Below are 22253 nucleotides of genomic sequence, written 5' to 3'. Positions count from 1 at the left end.
GATTTGGCATATCCTATAACGGTGCACCTAACTTTTAGAAACGCCCACAAATCATCAATGCTCCTCCCCTGGCCATGCCTTCTTTTGAGATTCACCCACTGGAAGTGGCACGTACCACTTTATAGAATGCGCCTATAAAGTTGTGCATTTAACTTCTAATTAGTGGCAATTGGCCCAAATTATATATTAATTGCCAATTATTGGCACCAATTAGCTTTTTAAACAATTAATTTGCACATTGAGAGGCCATGTACTGAATTTGGGCCTATGTAAATTAAGTTAGTATTGCAGAATAGCACTTAGCCTTTCCTGCCTGCTTGAATCGCACTGAATGTTCTGTTACATTGGACCTTATCCATGGCATACCCTGCCAAATGAATTGTGCAACATTTTCAATTATTTGTCATTTAGAAAACTTTGAAAACCTGGCTCTTTGAACATATTTGGGGGGAGGACTTCAACACTACCAGACACTAACCACTACAGATGCCCATTACATTCCTATGGTGTCTTTAATAGTTAGCACATGCTTAGTGGCCTTTGCTGAATTTCCCCCTTATGGTTTAAATTTTATTTTAGGTTGATTCTTATTAACTGCTTTGCTTTGACTATAAATTTGTTTTACTTGTATTATCGGCTAAGTTTCTCTTATTTGTACCCCTCTCCTCCGTTCTTTCTACTTTGCTGCACCGTATGCCTGGAACATCAGGTTCCGTTTCTTGCAGTATTCAAATCCGTGCTCAAAACCCACTTCTTTGAAGCTGCGTTCAGTTCCTAACTCCAACCCATCTGTCTTTGCATTCTCTCTGCAATTCCCCATCTGCGCACTGTGTACAGGTGCACCTTTTTGTCCAGTTTGCCTGTCGTAACTAGATTGTAAGCTCTTTAGAGCAGGGACTATTCCACGCTTGGTGTACAGCGCTGCAAATGCCTAGTAGCACTATAGAAATGCTGAAGAGTTTTTATTATAAGGAGAAATGAATTATTGAGATGTCGCTTTTGTATTCTAAACAGCTTTAATACCTTCTTGTGATAAATGGTGTATAAAGTGAATAAATCAAATCAAGACAAATCAATGAACCACAGGACAAGCATATTGGATCTTATAAGGGAGAGGAAGGGATATAGGCAGACTGGATGAACTATATGGTCTTTTCCCATTCTACCCAAAACATTTCTAGTTTTTTTTCCAGATTCTTATATAATGTTGGATTAAAATTTTTTCTAACTTTTGCATATACCAAAAACAGAAGAGATTTATAACATGAACAAAAATGTATCCTTGATAGAAATGTTTCCTACCAGAAATGCTTGTATCGGGTCCTGAGAGCTATCAAAGCCTCCTACAATTCACAGAAAATGATTCAAAGACTAGATAATAAAAATAATTTTTTACTATTTTTTATTTAGATCTGGCACCGACCTTTATCCAGCCTCCTGTGAATACTACAGTGACTGATGGAACAACTGCTCTGTTAACCTGTGATGTTTCAGGAGCTCCAAAGCCTGCAATAACTTGGAAAAGAAGTACAGTTTTTTGTTTTCTTTAATAAGTAGTGAAAATGTATCGTTTTCAATTTTCCAGAAGTATATTCCTTCTCCCTTTCCCTATAAAAATTGCCAGGTCAATAACTACACGCCCACCATTTCATTTAAACGCTTGCTGTGTCCTTTGAAATTATACCCAAACGTTCCGCGCCAGTCGCTATCTGGATATTGGCATTGGATATCTGAATATAACAGGCAGAGCCACAAGTATCCTGATAATGGTGATAATCAGATAAGTTTGGACAGCTATTTGCCATTCTGCATTATCTGGATGGTTATCTGAATATCGGTACCAAATTTTCCTGGTCTCCAGATAACTCCTGACTCCATTTGGGCTCCACCTTGTATGCCTTGGCATGTTTGTTTATTTATTTATTTATTTAGATTTTTATCCCGTCCTCCCAGTAGCTCAGAACGGTCTACAAGTGAACATACACAATGGAGAGTAATTTAACATATAAGAAATACAACAGGTTTAAATGTTTGGACTACAAGAATGTGATGTAATTTAAATAAAGGGAGAATAAGCAAATTTAGAGTAGACTTTAAATATAAGTAGTTTAGTTTAAGAACAGTTCTATGAGTTTAGATACAGTTTGTCAGTGTAAGGACTAAGAGAGGACTATATTGAAATTTAGGGAGAAGATAGGCAGGGGAGAGAGGAGAGAGGGGGTTTAAGGGGGGGAGAAGACAGAGGGTGATCTTTAGTTGAAGAGGAGGGTCTTTATCAATTTGCGGAATGTTAATAATGAGTTCTGTTGTCTGAGTTGAGGGGGGAGTTGGTTCCAGAGGTGTGGAATGAAGTGGCTGTAGGACCGTTTGCGGGCAGTTTCTGTGAGAAGGGACCTTCCGGGGGGGGGGGGTGCATAGGCGTATCTCCGATTTTGAGCGGAGGGTGCGAGTGGGGGTGTAGATGGGAAGCTTGGATTTTATGTAGGAGGGGGTGGTGGAATAAATTGTCTTGTGGGCAATTGTCAGGGCCTTGAAGGCACAGCGCTGGCTAATTGGGAGCCAGTGTTCAGCACGGAGTGCTGGGGAGATGGGATCGTGGTAGTTGAGGTTGTGTAGGAGGCGGATGGCTGCATTTTGGACCCGTTGAAGGCGTTTGAGATTATTTTTGGTTAGTCCATTAAATAGGGAGTTACAATAATCCATTCTGGAGAGGACATATGCGTAGAGGAGTTGGGCGAGGTCCGGTGTGGAGATGTGAGGGGTAATTCTATAACTGTGTGCTCAGAAGACACCTGATAGGCACGGAGTCTACTTATTATTTCTGTAACACTACTAAATGAATACTAAATGAGAACTTTACACAAACACATAAGAGACAGTCCCTGCTTGACAGAGCATATCATTGATTTAATTAATTGATTTTCTGTACCGTTCTCCCAGGGGAACTCAGAACAGTTTTATGTGAATTTATTCAGATACTTCAGCATTTTTCCCTGTCTGTCCTGGTGGACTCACAATCTTATCTAATGTACCTGGGACAATGGGGGGATTAAGTTTCAAGTTTATTTAAGTCTTGATATAGCGCTTGTATAGTCAAAGCGGTTTCCAATTAATACAAAGTTTTAAAAAGTTTAAGAAAAATAAAAGACATAACATGATACACATGGGCAAATGGGGAGGATACATTGCATAAAATAAAAGAAAGGGGAGGTAAAAACAAAGGGAATCATTAATGTAAGGCCTGATATCACAAGGAGCAGTGTAGGTTTGAACCCAGAACCTCAGGGTGCTGAGGCTGTAGCTTTAACCTACTGCGTCCCATTCTCCCCCAAATAGGGGATTATGGAGTTACATTTATTATGGGAATGATTAAAATAACTGAACCGGTGAATGAGGAGTTAAAAGTAGCCTCATAAAGGTGGGCTTATAGCCTAGATTTGAATAGAGCCAGAGACAGAGCATGACTCAAGAAGTCTATTCTGGGTATGTAGTGCAGCGAGATGAAAGGAGCGGAGTCTGGTGAAGGGTACAGAGAAGAGTGACTGACCTGATGAATGAAGTTCCCAAGAAGGGGTAGAGGGTGAGATAAAAGAGGAAAGTTACTGAGGAGCTGATGAAGGAATGCACTTGTAGGTCAGAAGCAGTTTGAACTCTATACGGCAATAGATAGAGAGCCAATGAAATGACTTAGAGAGAAGTGATAGTGGGAGAGCAGTGGAGGAGGATCCAGTGGAGCAGGGGTGCCCAATAGGTCGATCGCAATCGACCGGTAGCTCGCCAAGGCAAAGTGAGTCGATCATCCAGGACTCCCTTTGCCTTGGCGATCTATCGGGCCGATCAATCTTCCTCTCCCCTTCGTCAATTCTGCCATCGGAGAGGAAGTTCGGGCCAGCCAATTGCTGCCTGGCTGGGCGGAACTTCCTCTCCGACGGCAGAATTGACGTCGGGGAGAGGAAGATTGATCGGCCCAAAGCAGAGAGAGCATGGGGCGGGGTCGGCGTCGACTTTGGGGCCTGTTATCCATTGGTGGCGTTTGGGTCCTGTTCCCCGATGGCAGCTGCAGTGGCAGTGGTTTGGGGAAGGGCAGGGAGAAAGAAAGAAAGGGGGCAGGCAGGGAAACAGAAGGAAAGAAGAGAAACAGAAAAAAAGAAAGGGGACATGAAGAGAGAAAGAAATTAAGGTCAGGGAGAGAGGAAGAAACAGTTGGGGGAGGGAATGAAGTGTAGAGGAGAGGAAGCATACAGGCTGAAAGAAAGATTGGATGCACAGTCAGAAGAAGAAAGTGCAACCAGAGACTCATGAAATCACCAGACAAGGTAGGAAAAATGATTTTATTTTAAATTTAGTGATCAAAATGTGTCTGAATTTATATCTGCTGTCTATATTTTACAATATGGTCCCCTTTTACTAAACCGCAATAGTGATTTTTAGCGCAGGGAGCCTATGAGCGTCGAGAGCAGCGCTGGGCATTCAGCGCAGCTCCCTGCGCTAAAAACTGCTATTGTGGTTTAGTAAAAAGGGAGGGGGGGGTGGATATTTGTCTATTTTTGTATGGTTGTTATTGAGGTGACAGTGCATAGAGTCATCTGCTTTGACCTCTTTGAAAAAAACCCGGAATAGGAATGATAATTAACAATTCTATGCGTACAGTGTGCGTTGTGTTTTTTTTTAAATTTTATTGTTGGTAGATCATTTTGACTTGGTCATTTTTAAAGTAGCTCGCGAGTCAAAAAAGTGTGGGCACCCCTGCAGTGGAGCATATACTAAAAGTGCAATGAGACAGAGAGAGAAAGAAAACCAAGTGAAGACAGTGTATCGAGAAGAAGGCGGTGATCAACAGTTTCCAAAGCAGCAAATAGGTCAAGAAGAGGCCCTTGGATCTGACCAGAAACAGGTTACTGGAGACTTTAGCACCTGTTCTTTCTAGCCTTCTGGGGGCTCACCGGCCTCTCTACCGCTGCTTCCTGGATAAGAGCTTATCTAGCTCCTCTTCTCCTTCCATTCATTTTCTCAAATGCTGTTTTGTGGGTGAGAACAGGAGACCTCGGCTTTCCCACAGCTCCTGTCCCCCAACCTTTAAAGGGACAACTCCTCCTTTTTTCTGTTATAATAATAATAACAGTTTATATACCGCAGGACCGTGAAGTTCTATGCGGTTCACAATGATTAAAAATGTTACAGATTGAGTAGCACTAACAGAGTTGAGGTTTAGCGGTCAGTTGTTATGGGGGAAGATTGTGCAGTGCAGCTGTCTACGTACTTTAGGAACAGATATGTTTTTAGGTGTTTCCTAAATTCCCCATAAGTATTCGGAAGCCTGAGTAATTGTTTCATATCTTTACCCCATAATGCTGCCTGATATGAGAAAAGATATTGATGATGTCTTTTAAATTTGCATCCTCTAACCGGTGGAGAAACAAAATTCAAGCTTGAGCTTCTCTTATGTCTATTGGTTGAAAAAGAGAAAAGGTCATTTATGTATTTAGGGGCTAAACCGAAATAGTACCTTAAAGTAAAAACATCCAAACTTAAACTGGGGCTGACGTTCCCTCTCGACATGTTCAGTCACTCCCCTTTGCACTCCTGCCAGCCAAGGGGATTCCATTCCGGGTGTCTCCTTCCACCCTGAGCTCTAAACCCCTTTTTGCAGCTTCAAATGTTAACCAGATGGGAAAAAGGCAATGGGAGTGCTGAGATTGTGTCTTAATCACCACACCATAAACTGCTGCTGAAAATCCAGATATTGCCCCGGTTAGCAGTAATTATTCGGGTGCAGTGGCTGCTACCCAGATAAGTGTCTCTAGAGAATCAGGCAATATATTACTTTTTATCATGTGTTGTGTTTCTGAAAATAAATGTTCAACCGCGCCATGTACTGTCACACTTTATAGTGTCCATCATATAATGCTCTACCCTACCAAGCCTTCACTGTGCAAGATCCCAGCATAATATGTAATTTGTCTAACCATAATATTGTAAAAGGTGAAGTGGGGAAATATAAATAAAGTAGTGAGGTCCTTGGCATCACTATCGACTCCTCCCTTTCCCTCAACGATCACCTGAATTCCCTGGCAAAATCTTGTTTTTTCCGTCTCCACAGGCTGAGGAAAGTTAGATCCTATTTTCACCAAAAGCATTTCACCGTCCTTGTACAATCCATCATCCTATCCAAACTCGATTATTGTAACGCCATCTACTTAGGCCTAACGAAAAAAAGTCTTCGCAGACTCCAGCTTATCCAGAACACTGCGGCTAAGCTGATTTTTGCTAAACGCAAATATGACCACGTCTCCCCTCTACTTACCAATCTTCACTGGCTCCCAGTACTTTCCAGAATTCATTTCAAATGCTCCTGCCTGGCTTTCAAGATCATTCACGGCATCCTTCCGCCCTAATCCCTCTATCCTTCCTCGCCCCGACACCAACTACCACCAGATCTGCCCACAGAAATAAACTATCCTTCCCCTCTCTACACGGCATCCTCCACGCAGGTAAACTGGGTAGATCCCTCCTCTCCAAAATCACAGGCCTCTGGAACGACCTCACTGTCCTGCTGCGGAACCTGGACTCCCTCCAACTATTCCGAAAACAACTGAAAACCTGGCTTTTCTCTAGCATATAATAATCTCTTCTCCTGATTACATCCCCTCTTTTTATGCTTTGTAAACTCTTTCTCTTCTCTCTTCCCATATTTTTTAAACTCTGTAAACCGTGTCGAGCTCCACTTCAGTGGAGAAGATGCGGTATATAAACCTAAGGCTTAGTTTAGTTTAGTTTAGTTTAGTTTAGTGCAAAAACCCCCCACTTAAATGAAGCTGAGAGTCTGCTCAAATGGAAGAAAAGCCTCAGGTTTTATCGGAAGAGCTCAAGCTCAAACTCCCCCCCCCTCCCCCACACACATCATTAGCTAAAAAATTTCCATAGAGTGACAATTCGCTGATGAGGTTTAAAATAATTAAGGACTGAGATATTTTGCAACTGAAACCACTTTGAGTTTAAAGCAGTCTGTTAAATTGCCAATATTTCACGGCACTAAGCCGTTTCTTCAGGGTTATTGTGACCTTGCTTGGATTTTATATTACATTACATTAGAGATTTCTATTCTGCCATTGCCTTGTGGTTCAAGGCAGATTACAAAAGAATTACAAAAAATGTTTTAAAGGAAGATATCTGGTAATTTCTAGAGGAGATACGGAGTAGATGAGGTTGCTTTGGGGAATCGGGAAGGTATTGCGAAGTGGTATTGGAAAGTGGGAAGAAGCAAGCGGTATTAAGTCGTTTGCAGGAATTTCTTGAAGAGTAGAGTCTATTTCTTTTCTGAATGTTTTGTAGTCTGGGGTCATAAGTAGTAGATTGGAGATTTGGTTGTCGAGTTTTGCTGCTTGTGTGGCTGGGAGGCCATCATATAGTTTTTTCCGTTTGACTTCTTTGATTGTAGGGTACGTGAATGTAGTGTGGGTTTTCCTATGTCTAGTTGATGTAGTTTGGATGAGACGGTTGTACAGGTAGGTTGGGCTGTCGCCGTTTATGGTTTTAAATAGTAGACAGTAGAATTTGAATAGTATTCTTGCCGGAATTGGAAGCCAGTGTGGATTGAGGTATGGTCATGTTTCTTCAATGAATAGATAAGTCTCAGTGCTGTATTTTGGATTGTTTGTACACTTCTCCCTCGTTATTCACGGGGGATAGGGGCAGAGCCGGACCGCGAATGGCGAAAAACCGCGAATATCCGGCTCTGACCCACCCCCGCCTCCCTTCCGCCTTCCCCTGGCATCCCGAGAGACTACGGGAACTCCCCACAACCATTTCCTAATGGCTATCTGCACAGGGCAGGAGCGTAGGAAGATCGCTCCTGCCCCGAAAACCAGCTAGACCACCAGGTAAGGCCGGGATGCCGGGGGGAAGACAAAAATATGGGGTGTTTTTTTTTCCTCCCCCCCCCAAAAAAAAAAAAATCGTGATTATGTGAAATCGCGAGTAGGGAAAACGCAAATGGAGAGGGGGAAGTGTAGTTGTTTTATCATTGTTGCTGGACAGGGGACGTAGAGAATGTTGCAATAGTCTAAGAGACCTAGGACTAGGGATTGTACTAAGAGCCGGAACTGTGTTCTGTTGAAGAATTTTCGAACTCATAACTGCAAAAGATTTCTGTATTGTCTTATTGATTTGTGGTTGCATGGCACAGCATCTATCTATTGTCATTCTTAGTAGTTTTAGGGTGAGTTAAATGGGGTAATTGATTGAGTTAATTTATAAATTGGTTATGGTTGGGACTTTGTTATTTTCGAGGCATTGGTTGAGATTTTCACAGAGTGACAGCGTTGTGCTCAAAATCTCAACAGTGGTTTCAGTTGCAAAATATCTCAGTCCTCAATTATTTTATACCTCAACAGCGAGTTGTCACTCTATGGAAGTTTTTTAGCCAATGATGGGGGGGGGGGGGGAGATTTGAGCTTGAGCTCTGCCGATAAAAACTGAGGCTTTTTTTCCATTTGAGCAGACTCTCAGCTGCATTTGTACTATGTCTAACCATGCCATGTTTTGTCATACTGTCACCTTTTCTCTTTCACTCTATAATTTTATATGTTGCATCTTCCACACTGTGGGCTCCTTTTACTAAGGTGTGTAAGCGCGATACAATACCGTACTACAATACCACCATGGAGCTGGCGTTAGTTTTTTCCGTTTAGCGCAGGGTTTGCACGCACTAATCTTCAGCGCATGCTAAAAACGCTAGCACACCTTAGTAAAAGGAGCCTATGTTTGCCATATCATGTCTACCATGCTACTAATTCTCATGCTATGTCTACTTCACAGTGTTAGCCATCCCTTGTGTACCGTGCTAGGTTCTATCATACTAAGTGTCATAGTCGTGTCATATTAGGTTTGCCATGCTATGTTTCACCAAACCATGTTTTGTCATCTTTGTTAGACAATGTCCTGCCATGCCATGGTTGCCATCACTTTGTATAAATACGCTTTATTATATATGTAAACTTGTAACCCTTTCTGAGCTCTCCTAGGTGGATGGGATATAAAACCAAATAAACAAGGATGGAAACATTCTCCTTTTATTCCACATTCTGAATTTTGCACTCTAGTTTAACTTCTTGATTCTTTCTTTCAAAGTCCCTTAGCTTCAAACGGAAACCATTTGAGAATAGTAATAACACTACCATGGCCAACTGTCCCCAGACTGTGGTGGTACTAGCTCATTTTAGGTCCTTCCCAGATAGACACCGACGGTTTTCTTAGTGTGTTATGAAATTAAGAGTACCTTATAAGAGAACAGCCTCATTAATGAGGCTGAACATGCATGCAGGCTTTTCTGCCTGTTATTAAGAGGTGTAGCAAAGAAATGTTTCAGACTTCATATACTTTCCATTTATAAACACTGTCGACACTAAAAATGGCAAAACAAATCTTTTTCTAAGCGTCCCAAATTGAAATTCATTGCACTGAAGATGAATATGTCACTTAAGACATCACTTTCATGATGACCAAGGTGAAACTAGTTATCTGTTCTTATATATTGGTTTGTGTTAATTATAAAAAAAAAATATCAGTGAAATATTAATGTTTGGAAATCATTTCTTCTTTGTTCCAGATAATCAGATTCTAGCCAGTGGCTCTGTTCAGATCCCCAGGCTTAGCCTCCTTGAGTCAGGTGGGCTACAGATTGTTCCTGTCACCTTGCAAGATTCGGGCATCTATACTTGCTGTGCTGTCAACTCGGAGGGAACCATCAGTGCCTCTGTCACACTGACTGTATGGAGTAAGGACACCCCTTCTTTTAAAATTAATGTACTCTCAGTTTGATTACGATTATCAGTCTCCTTCGTGAGCTGTTAATGAATTTTAATTGCATGGAGGTGGTAAAGGTCTGAAAGAGCTTATGTACCGAGAAGAAAAGCATAGGAAATCCTGAAAACCTGTAGCCCTTGAGGACTGAGGTTTCCTACCCCTGAGATAAGGGATAGCCAGCCACACAGACCTGGATATTCAGTGCTGGTCCCTGGACAGGGCACAGCATTGAATATCTAGACATAAAGCCAGCAGCGGCCAAAAATAACATTGACTGCTACCAGCTCAGTAGTTACTCCTCAAATTGATATGACATAAGTATATAACCAAACAAGAAAAGGGATTACAAAAGTGCAAAAAAACCAATGCAAACCAACAAAACAGCACAAACAGCCTTGCGAATAGGGACAAAGATGACTTAAGTATACGCAACCCGACACTGCCCGTGTTTCAACATTTTGTGACAATCCATTGATGGTGATTAGTTGTGTGAGACTTTGCTACCTTTCAACTCCTTGAAGCAAGAAGGTACAGTGTATTCCATAGACCCCTGACGCAGGCTTCATGCTGAAACATGGGCCATGTCTTGTCTCATACATTAAAGTCATCTATGCCCCTATTCTTGAGGCTATTGGTGATGTAAATCTATGCCTTACCTTGCTCAACCTTAGAAGAAGCATGTGAACTCATTAACCAAAATGTTAGAGTCTATTATATCTGCTCAGCTTTCATCATATTTAGAGAGATTTTCCATTCCTTTATCTTGCCAACATGGATTCAGACCTAATCTTTGTACCAAATCTCTACTGATCTCACTAATCTCTAAGGTTCAGCAATTGCAAGCGCAATAAGTTTGCAATTTTGCTATAATTCGACCTATCAGCGGCCTTTGACGTCATTCACCATGATAATTTTACCAACTTTCTGAGATAGGTATTGATTCCACTGGTTTTCAAAATTCTTACGATCTCGCTCATATACTGTTAATATGAACGACACCATGTCATCCTCTTGGAAGCCTTTAAGCAGAGTCCCGCAGGGATCACCTTTTTCACCTATTTTTTTCAACATCTACATGACTACTTTGAAACTTTTCTGTTTATCCCCCTGCGAAACACTATTTACGTATGTAGATTACATCTTTGTTCTCCTTGAGATTGACTCGAACCTCACTAACTTTGATGGGAATATAATAGAATGTATAATGAAACTTCAGTCTAGGGCCCTTACTGTACAAATGAAACTGAATGAGTCCAAAACAAAGTTACTTTGGCTTAGCCCAAAATTAGAGCAGCTACCTTTGTCCATTCTGTTGCCTTCAGGATCCTTACTGCAGATTGAATTCTCAAGTAAAGTTCTGGGTGTCAATTTAGATTCAACACTTTCATTCAACGATCATCTTAATTCTCTGGTAAAAAAAAAAAAATGATATTTTTAGTCTCCATATGTTGAGGAAAATGAGATCCTGTTTCCATCATCAACACTTTGCTGTCCTTGTTCAATCAATCATCCTTTCGAGCTGGATTGTAATTCGGTCTATTTAAGCTTGACCAAGAAAAGCTTTCAAAGACTTCAACTGATCCAGAATACTGCTGCTAGGCTGATCTTTGCAAAAAGTAAATTTGATCACTGTCAGCCTAGCTATCGCTACCATTCAGCATTTTTAGTTGGCATTACTTATGTCAGCGAAGGCCTATGGGAAATTATATCATTCCGACTCTGGCATGGGAATGCAGATAGACCATGAGGGCAGGAAGACTGTTTTAAGTATCCCTGATATGTTTCAAGTAGCCCTGATTGAATCATGACTAGCTAAAAGGTGTTAATGTCTGATTAAGAGGGTGCTTAGGACAATGGGTCCAGGTGCACAGATCAAGAAGATAGGCTGCTTGAATGGGACAAAGAAGCCAGAGACTAATCCCATCTCCATGCCTGCAAGTATCACACCCTCCTTTATCAATTAAATTAATCATTGTTTCAAACAGTTTACAAATTCTAAACAGAAAGATACTGGGACATACAATAATTTCTATATTCAGAATAAGATTCCAAGGTATAAAAGCCTCCTCTCTGCTCTATCAATCTATCTATCTATCTCTTGGCTCTCTTGTTCTTTCTTTCTTTCTCTCTCTCTGCCTTTCCCTGGAACTTCACGCTTCCTTCTGGACTCTGTAAGGCAGGGAAACTGCTTTGCTCTCTACTTAATTGTAATGCTTCATTGAAATGCTTCAGAATATTGCTTTTCTGTAAGACTATTTCTATAATATATTCTTTAAGCAATCACCTCTGGCTGTGCCTCTTTGATTCTACTTCCTGGTGAATCGTCAGTGAGGGAACTGAACCTGGGACCTGGCGTTTGTCAGGGCGCCTCTCAAGTGACCCCACCAACCATATATTGTGGGGGCCACGAACAAAACTGACAATCACATCTCTCCGTTCCTGCAAAAACTTCATTGGCTTCCTATAATTTCCAGGGTTTATTATAAATGTGCCTGCTTAACTTTTAAGATCTTGCATGGCATCCTTCCTCCTTTAATTCCCCTGTCTTGGAATTCTGTAAGATCTGACATTACCAGATCTACTCCAAAATTTAAATTGTCCTTTCCTACGCTGAAAGGCGTTACCTACATTGGCAAATTAGGGAAGTTTCTACTTTTCAAAATTATTGAGCTGTGGAATGATTTTCCTATTCATCTGCACGATCTAGGCTCTTTCCAGACATTTCGAAAACATCTGAAAACTTGGCTATTTTCAAAGTTGTAAATTCCGCTCCTCTCCATACTATCTAAATCCATATTGTATCTGTTCTCCTTTCTAATTTCTTGTAAACTGTGCCGAGCTCTACTGTTACAAAGAAGATGCAGTATATAAACCTAAGGTTTAGTTTTAGTTTTTTTAGTTTTTAAGAGACAGTAACAAATGCTAAATTGTAGTTTATGACTTAAGTTTCAAAATGACACTAAACACAATTAAAATGATACGAAATAGAAATCCAGACTTTAAACAAAGCACAGTCATTGAAAACAAGGGTGGAGTCTTCCTCCTTAAGAAAAAGTTAACAGACATGGCTTTGAAAACTGTTCTCTTATGGAATATTTTTTTACATACAGAATTTGCAAGAATAATCAAAACTTTGGTTAAAACCCCCAGAAAAAAATTACCTACATAGATTTGTGCTTATTCTCTCTGCAGGTAATTTTTGCATCATTAATAATGTGTAATTTTGCTTATACAAAACTGCATAAGTTGTGTAGCCTGCCTTCTTTCTCCCTGCCCCCAGAGAACGATACAGGCAAAATTAGCTGCCTTGCGTCCTCTCTGTGTATTGTGGTATGTTACATGACTCATTGATTAAACAGTTTTTAGCTAAATAAATTGTATTTAGTATTGTTTTAAGTCACATTCTCATTCAGTTATCTGAATTCATTCAACAACCGATGTCATATACATTGTAAAGTTATATCAGGGCAAAAATGACAGATGCGCAATAAAATTACTTTTGCAGGTAATCAATGTGAGCTTTTGAAGTGGTTCTTTCTATCTCCAGTGTCGGAAAGTGTGCAGATATAGATAGAAATGAGTGTCAGCATATATAAAAAGATATGAAATGAAATGAGTCAGACAGAGGCAGAGAGAGACTGTCTCCAAAATATAAAACTATAAAGGAAAGGTTAGACCTGAACTTTCAGGTCAGAAATCATCTGTCGGGAGCAGGAATTAGATAATGTCCCTGCTACGAGCTGAAAACCAAGAAATCAGTTCTCATAAACGAAGGAAAGATAAAACCCACAGAGTCAAAATGAGACTAACCCCCTCTTTTATGAACCCATATCGCGGGCTTTAACACCGGCAGCGGCGGTAACTGCTCCGACGCTCATATGAGCGGCACTAAACCCGCGCTACGCGTTCGTAAAAGACGGGGTAAATGATTAAACGAGACTAAATAGTTTAATTGCAGCACACAGACAGAATGGGGAATTTATACAATGGTTGGATCAGCCATTTCAGGCCCAAGTATTTAGTCAGAATTTTCCCCATGATGAAATGAGTTTCCTTGTGAATGATCTTGACTTGTAGGCCCTGATTCGGTCGCATCTACTCTAACCCGATTCTGTAACCAGCGTCTGTAACATGGACGCCGGTTACAGAATTGGGGTTAGTGAGGTCCGATTCTGTATAGGATGCCCCTCCCCTGGGTTCCTAGACAATAATGCGGAAGACAAAGGTGCGCGCCAAGAACTGAGCGCAAGACGGAGGCGCGCGCTGAAGAAAATTACTGTTTTTAGGGGCTCCGACGGGGGGTTTTGTTGGGGAGCACCCACAGTTTACTTACTACAAATCGCGCTGGCGTTGTGGGGGGTTTGGGGGGTTGTAACCCTTCACATTTTACTGTAAACTTAGCTTTTTCCCTAAAAACAGGGAAAAAGTGAAGTTTTCAGTAAAATTTGGGGGGTTACAACCCCCCAAACCCCCCACAATGTGGTGCGATTTGTATTAAGTAAAGTTCCCCCCCACGCCCCCCCCCGTCGGAGCCCTACAAACAGTAATTTTCTTCGGCGCGCGCCTCCGCGCTGCGCTCAATTGTCTGCTTGCGCCTTTGTCCCAGCGCGCTTTTGACCTGACACCCCTTCCCTGTCAGGTATCGCATTGTCCATTGTGCTCAAGTCCATGCAGATGAAAGTATATGGCAAGAGATTCTGCTCACAGAAATGAGCCAGTATCATCTTATATAATATTCAGATGACATTTATATCATTTACTTTGCAGTAAAATATGCACAAAATCATGAATTTTATTGCAAAGAACCTTAGCTATATTTTCTCAGGGTGTTGTTAAATGTCATGGGAAATTGCCGATTTGGAAAACTTTCTGGACATAATTTTGCAATATGCAAATTACTAATGACCTGATTTGTAGGGCAGGCTCTAGGTGTTGTGGTGACCTGAGCCGATTAAAACCAATTAAAACATTTAAGTTAGGCAGCGGTAGGACTCCTGCTGCCGTCTAACTTATGGCGCCATTTATAGAATATAGTCCTAAGCATTCTTCTAAAAGGATATACATAAGTGACACAGGGCAAAAATGCAAAGGAGGCATTTATATGGGAAGGGCATGAGCGGTGCTGTCCCTTATGCATGCATCTTACATTGTACTGTAATTTACACCTGCTCTTGCTGCATTTAGAAACAAAGAAAACTGAAGGCAGATAAAGACCATAGTCTGCCTAGTAACTTCCTCTCCCTTAGAGATCCAACTTTTTTGTGTCTGCCATGCCATCCATTCACCACCCTCTCACTTTTATCCTAGGCCTCCTCATTCCAGAGTTTTGTTTGCATACAATAAGCAACCTACCATATGGCCTCGGGGACACCAGGAGTTATTCCAGGTCTATGATTGGTAGAACTGGAGGCATGCAAATGTAAGGCACCTGATGCCAGGTTACACTAGTATTCTGTAACGGATGCCACTATAGATTAGGTTTTCACTGTACAATACTGGAAAACATAAAAGGATGTACTTATAAATATTTAGAATCATGACATATCTGCACATAAATTCCAGTATTCTCCAAATACTGGGGGGCGCATGAGCAGGACATAGGCGGGACTCCCATATGTGTTTATAGAACACTGTACATTAACATGGATTCCTGCCACATGCCAGCTCCATGGCTAGTATCTTGTAAGTGTGGTAGCCTAGATTTTAGGCACACTGATACCAGATTACGGTAGTATTTCTGTAAAAGAACCCAGACATCTAGAACAGCAATGAAGTAGGGGTGAACTCTTAACCTTTCCAACTAAGAAAAAATGCTAAAAAAAATTAATTAACAAACGTGCTTTAATTACCAGACTACCAATTAAAAATCAATCCAAAAGGCTTGTGGTGATGAATGGACTTGACATGGGTTCATGTTTCAGCAGAAACACCTGCATCAAGAGTCATATCATCTGGCGAGTTTCTAAACGGGGTTTTAACTTCCCCAATGGATGCTTCAATTAGACTGCAGAATCTTGGTAAAATGACATCAATTGATACACATTGTCAAGCCTTTTGGTTTAGAGTTGGATTGTTTTCTAATTATTTGTTTTGTAATAAAAGCTCGTTTGTTAATTTCATTTTTGGCAACATTTTTGAATTGGAAAGGCTAAGGGTCCACCCTTACTTTATTGCTGTTCTGTGGTCTTCACGTAGGGCAGGGGTGTCCAGAGTCGGTCCTCGAGGGCCACAATCCAGTTGGTTTTACAGGACTTCCCCAATGAATATGCATGAGATCTATTTGCATGCACTGCTTTCATTAAATGCTAATAGATCTCATGCATATTCATTAGGGAAATCCTGAAAACCCAACTGGATTGCGGCCCTCGAGGACCGACATTTGACACCCCTGACGTAGGGGGTTATCTTCCTTTTTCTTTTTGGTTTTGTTTGCATACAATAAGTTCCTACAAACACCCCATGTTCTTTTACTTTCTGCTTCTTTCAGCTCGTACCTATATTTCCCACCCTCCCAAAGACTGCAGTGTTATTAAAGGGACCACAGCCACGCTGCTCTGTGGAGTAACACATGATCCCAGAATCTCAATCAGGTGGGTACAAATGATTCTTATTTTCTATTGAACATGTAAGTTGTGAAGGAAGGCATTTGGGGTCTCCAGTTTCACAGTCATCGTACAGCCAGAGACTTCATCATTAATCACGCAAGTCCCATTTTCTGCTATGGCCTTATGTATTATTTACAGTGAGCTATGTTCCACTTCATGATTTCTCTGCCAAGGTTAATACACTGTCACTAAAACTGACTTGTCAGGGGTAGATATTTAATGAGAGTAGAGCTGAGAGATGAAATTTGCTTTCATTTTACTATACATCTTGATAATGCCTAAAATCCTATCAAGTCCACCCTCATAGTCTACAACAGGGCTGCCCAAGTCCGGTCCTCGAGATCTACTGTCAGGCCAGGTTTTCTGGATATCCACAATGAACATGCATGAGAGAGATTTGCATACCAAGAAGGCAGTGCAGGCAAATCTCTCTCATGCACATCCATTGCGGTTAGCCAGAAAACCTGGCCTGCCAGTAGACCTCAAGGACCGGACTTGGGCAGCCCTGCAGTCTACATCTATTAAGTATTCCATCTCCAAAGGTTCTGAGGCTTGATTCTTCTCAGACAGCTTCTTCTCTTTGGAACACATTACCAGCTTTACTTGAGGGCTGAAAGCTCTTATGTAAAATTCAAGATGGATTTAAAAACCTGGTTGCTTGATTATAGGGGGATATGTCTAGTAATATCATCTAATGGGCTGAACAGTTGGGTTCTCCTTCAGAATCTGATTTTAGTTTCGGCTGGTCTTTTCTTTCTGTGTCTAAATTTATGTATGACTTTATGAACCTTTTGTTGTGACTATTGGAACCCTTCCTATTTGTTTCCTATTCTGTATATAGGTCATTGCTGTAGTATTTTATTTATTTATTTATTTATTTATTTAGAATTCTTTATTCATTTTTAATTCTTACATCAAGTGAATTATACATAATAAATACAATTTTCACATATCACATAATAGGAGAGGTATTTTATTTTTATATTAATTTGATTTCTCTGTTGTAAACCATAATGTAATTCAAGTGAATTTTTGAAATTCACTATAATAAATAAATGTGCCAAGGGTCAATTATTAACACTTCCTTTATCCGAAGCACATTATCCAAGTTTCCTCCAGTAACCACTCAATGTGAAATTGAACCTAATATGGAGAGGTTCTGTACACTCTTAGTCACACAAATGTTCAGGCACATTTTGTGATTTTTATTTTGTTTCACTCTGAAAAAAATGACACAGCTTCCTACCCACTTAAATCGCACTTAGTGAGCTGGCCGCTAGTATTCGACAACACTTAAATGGGCTATGCCACTGAATATGGGCACTACCAGCTAACCCAGAAAAGGTTAAAAGAAGTGCGACCAAGATAATAAAGGAGATGGAAAGACTAAAACGGTTAGGGCTCTTCAGCTTGGAAAAGAGACGGCTGAGGGGAGATAGGATTGAAGTCTACAAAATCCTGAGTGGAGTAGAACGGGTTCAAGTGGATCGATTTTTCACTCCGTCAAAAATGACAAAGACTAGGGGACATTTGATGAAGTTACAGGGAAATACTTTTAAAACCAATAGGAGGAAATATTTTTCACTCAGAGAATAGTTAAGCTCTTGAACGCGTTGTCAGAGGTGGTGGTAAGAGCGGATAGCGTAGCTGGTTTTAAGAAAGGTTTGGACAAGTTCCTGGAGGAAAAGTCCATAGTCTGTTATTGAGAAAGACATGGGGGAAGCCACTGCTTGCCCTGTATTGGTAGCATGGAATATTGCTACCTTGGGTTTTGGCCAGGTACTAGTGACCTGGATTGGCCACCGTGAGAAAGGGCTACTGGGCTTGATGGACCATTGGTCTGATCCAGTAAGGCTATTCTTATGTTCTTAACCTGAAACCAGACAGAAGAGGGACATTACAGAGGCAGAGTTGGGAGGAGCCAACAGTTATGTCGATGCTGACGATATTCAGTATTGGTGCTCTGCATAGTTAACCAGGCAGATAGGAATGCATAAAAAGCACAGCTATCTTTGCACAGGTACTAAATATCAGTCAATGCCCAGATAATTTCTACATAAAAGCTTCTAGTCCTGAGGTGTTCTCTCCCAGTTGACCACACCCAACCCAGAAGAGCAAGGCTATCCTCCTGAAAGCGCATTAGGGATCCCCCTGCCGTCAATCCTCCCACCCCTTTAGATCACAGCAGCCATTTTGAAATGAGAGCCACAGTGGACAGGAAGGAGTGGTCATCATTCCTTTCCTTTCTTCACTGGACCATTAGGCAACCCACTTGTGGGCCCCAGTTTTCTTTTGGGGGAAGGGGAGGGGGAGATTGGAGTCTGGGGGATCCCTGATGCACTTTTAGAGGGGAGGGGGGACACATTTGAGGGAACAAGTTTTCATTCAAGGAGAAGGAGGGAGATTGAAGGCAGAGGGATCCCCAATGTTCTTGCAAGGGAGCAGGGAGGGGGGGGGGGTTGGATCCAGCCAAATACACTTATGCAATTTCCGGCTGATTTTCAATTAGAACTCAAATAAGTGTCAGTGCCAGACATAGGCCAGCATTGAATATCTGTAGTTAATTTAACCAGCCCTATGCAGCGCTTATAAAATGCTGACCATCATCAGCTGAATATCGATGGGACAGTGTACAAATATTTAAAAATATCACCTGGTTTGTTAAGGGCCTTTTGAAAATTACAGTCCTCAGTATCCTGAGTTGCTTCTTTTCTATCTGCTATAACATTTCAAAACTGTCGTCTCAGGTTTGTTTGGAAAAAGGACAGCATGGTAATGAATCCTGCTAGCAGCTCCAGAATCATGATAGAGCAAGATGGCTCCCTGTTCATCAGCCAGACGTGGTCTGGCGACATTGGGAACTACATCTGTGAGATAATTTCATTAGCTGGAAATGATTCAAAAGCAGCTCGTTTGGAAGTAATGTGAGTATTTCCACTGTTTCTTTTATTTGATAAATGTATGTGGTATTATTTAGTCATTATTATTAAAATCACATTTTCTACCATTCCTGTTACCATAGATACTATAATATCACATGTTGCAATCTGAACGGGAGAATTTTTGCTATTATTTATGGGAGGCAATAATATAAGCCTTCACCTCCATTCAGGCACTGAACACCAGTTCTATAATGGCGTCTGCGTGGAAGTTGGCGTGGGTGCATCTCAGTTTAGGTGTAACCATTTATGCCATGTGGGCATACCTATATGTGCTAAGTGATGCACAGAACAGATAACATTCTATAAGTTACATGTGTAACTTGGAGACACGCTCTTGGCCCACCCATCATCCACCCATTTCATCCCCTGGCAGTTATATGCTATCACTGTTAATAATAATAATAACAGTTTATATACCGCAATACCGTGAAGTTCTATGCGGTTTACAAAAGATTAGAGAAGGTACAGAATAATTGGACTTGAGAGCGGAAAGAGTGAGTGAGTAAGGGGGAGAACAGGTCAGTTGTCTAGGTATTTCAGGAACAGGTAAGTTTTTAGACGCTTCCTAAATTCTTCGTAAGTAGTGGGCGAGAGCAATTGCTCTAGGTCTTTACCCTATAGGGCCGCCCGGTGTGAGAGAAGGTGTTCGTGGTGTTTTTTCAGTTTGCAACCTCTAACTGGAGGGGAAACGAAGTTTGAATGTGTGCTTCTCTTGCGTTTGTTGGTAGAGAAGCAGAAAAGGTACGCTATGTATTTGGGGGCTGGTCCATATAGTACTTTGAAACAGAGGCAGGCGAATTTAAAATTAACGCGTGCTTCCATCAGCAGCCAGTGCAACTGCCGGTAGTAGGGTGTTACATGATCGAATTTCTTCAGTCCGAAGATAAGTCTGACCGCTGCACAGAATACACCTTTGTGTATAACTACCAATTATTGGCAGCTACAACATGTATAAAGGGCATGTACGTTTGTTCACCAATTTTTAGAATGACCTCTACAAGGACCCTTATTGAAGAGGCATTAGCGGCATACTCCTCAGATGAAGGCTACTGCTTCTACTTAGCTCCTCACAATTGGCTTTTCCATTCTCAGGACTTAAATACTATTTCATACGGACTGGACCCAAGTAGTTATATAAGGAAAGAGAAATTATGCAGCTGTAACATCTGTACCTATGAGTAGCAAGTTCACTGTTTTTCCTCGCAGTAATTCAGCTGGCAAAAGCAGTAAAGCAGGGCAGGAAATCATTTTTTTTTTCTGAAGATGGAATGTCCTGAGAATCCCCATTCCTTGCCTGCAACTGGTTAAAGAAAATCACAAAATCTTTTCATTTGCACTTCAGAAGAAGTGGCTGAGTGTGACAGCGCAGTCACTATTTAGCATATTCCCAAGGAGAGCAAACTGTCCAGTAATTATGGTTCAGACAATTCTCAGAATTGCTTGTCCCCATTCTTAGCTTCAGCTTGGGACCGAGGGGGTTGTACGGGCGTGCACTGAAGTGCAACATTGACCTTTGCAGTTAAAAGCTCAGACTGAAGTCATTCCTAGCACTCACTGAGCCATCACAATAATTGGTGTGACTTTTTGGGTACAATACAGAGCTTGTATGCTGCAACTGAATAAACTGAAGCAAGAAATGAGCACATTTGTTTAATTAAGGATTGTCAAGTACTATTATGCTTGTTTTGCTCTGACCTTGATGGTCAGCATTAATTGAGGTGAAATTGCAAACCCCTAGAGAGTAGTACAGAAATTGTGATAGACAGCTCAAAGTATGCCAAGTGCTCTATGTATAGGAACCTCTGGACCTGAATCTTTGAAACCTTGCCTGTCTGACAGCTTTTGAAAAGCTTTATAAAAATTGGAGAAGTCTGTTACTTCTTCTTCAAGCCAGCCACCTTCTCTTCAGCCCTTTAAAAGGGCCTTGTTTCAGCCAGTCATCCCCCCTCACTGCACCTAGAAAAGCATTTTGAATTTCTTCGGCGGGAAGCCCTGCCCCCTTCTTCCTCGAGGCAGCCATCTTCTCTTCAGCCCTTTAAAGGGCCTTGTTTCAGCGTGCTGCCTGCATTTCCAAGCACAATGAGGGGACGGGAGCTAGTCATTCCCCCCTGACTGCACCTAGAACAGCATTTTGAATTTCTTTGGCAGGAAGCCCTGCCCCCTTCTTCCTCGAGGCAGCCATCTTCTCTTCAGCCCTTTAAAGAACCTTGTTTCAGCGTGCTGCCTGCATTTCCAAGCACAATGAGGGGACGGGAGCTAGTCATCCCCCCTGACTGCACCTAGAACAGCATTTTGAATTTCTTTGGCAGGAAGCCCTGCCCCCTTCTTCCTCGAGGCAGCCATCTTCTCTTCAGCCCTTTAAAGAACCTTGTTTCAGCGTGCTGCCTGCATTTCCAAGCACAATGAGGGGACGGGAGCTAGTCATCCCCCCTGACTGCACCTAGAACAGCATTTTGAATTTCTTTGGCAGGAAGCCCTGCCCCCTTCTTCCTCGAGGCAGCCATCTTCTCTTCAGCCCTTTAAAGGGCCTTGTTTCAGCGTGCTGCCTGCATTTCCAAACACAATGAGGGGACAGGAGCTAGTCATCCCCCCTCACTGCATCTAGAACAGGTCGGGGAACGATTGCAAAACCAGGATTGGAAGGTTTAGTGAATCTAGGCCTTAATTTGCTCACTTAACCGGTTAATAGACTGAATGTTGTCGTTAACCTGTTAAGTTCTGGCTCCATCCATGCTCAGTCTTGAGCTGCCTCTCCTGCCTGGTTAAAAACTTTCCGTGTCAACCCCTTATTTATTTGTTAAACATGTATTATTCATTGATCCCATAGCCTCAGTAGATTGCAATAAAACATTTAGAATGAAATAGAGTAGCAGAGTAGCTTAATGGTTAGTGCAGTGGAACG

General features: G+C 41.5%; 1 protein-coding gene across 1 annotated transcript in view; it reads left to right on the top strand.

The window, feature by feature from the left end:
- Window positions 1-22253, top strand: part of SDK1 (sidekick cell adhesion molecule 1) — a 1012418-nt gene that overhangs the window by 608890 nt on the left and 381275 nt on the right. The window contains exons 10-13 of the mRNA XM_033963079.1: window positions 1411-1527; window positions 9608-9775; window positions 16292-16394; window positions 19157-19333. Coding sequence (XP_033818970.1) covers window positions 1411-1527; window positions 9608-9775; window positions 16292-16394; window positions 19157-19333 — 565 coding nt within the window. The remainder of the gene's footprint in view (window positions 1-1410; window positions 1528-9607; window positions 9776-16291; window positions 16395-19156; window positions 19334-22253) is intronic.

This window comes from Geotrypetes seraphini, chromosome 11 (genome assembly GCF_902459505.1).
Source record: "Geotrypetes seraphini chromosome 11, aGeoSer1.1, whole genome shotgun sequence".
NCBI lineage: Eukaryota > Metazoa > Chordata > Amphibia > Gymnophiona > Dermophiidae > Geotrypetes > Geotrypetes seraphini.
The sequence above is the reverse complement of the archived record's forward strand: the minus strand, read 5'-3'. Positions and strand labels throughout refer to the sequence as shown.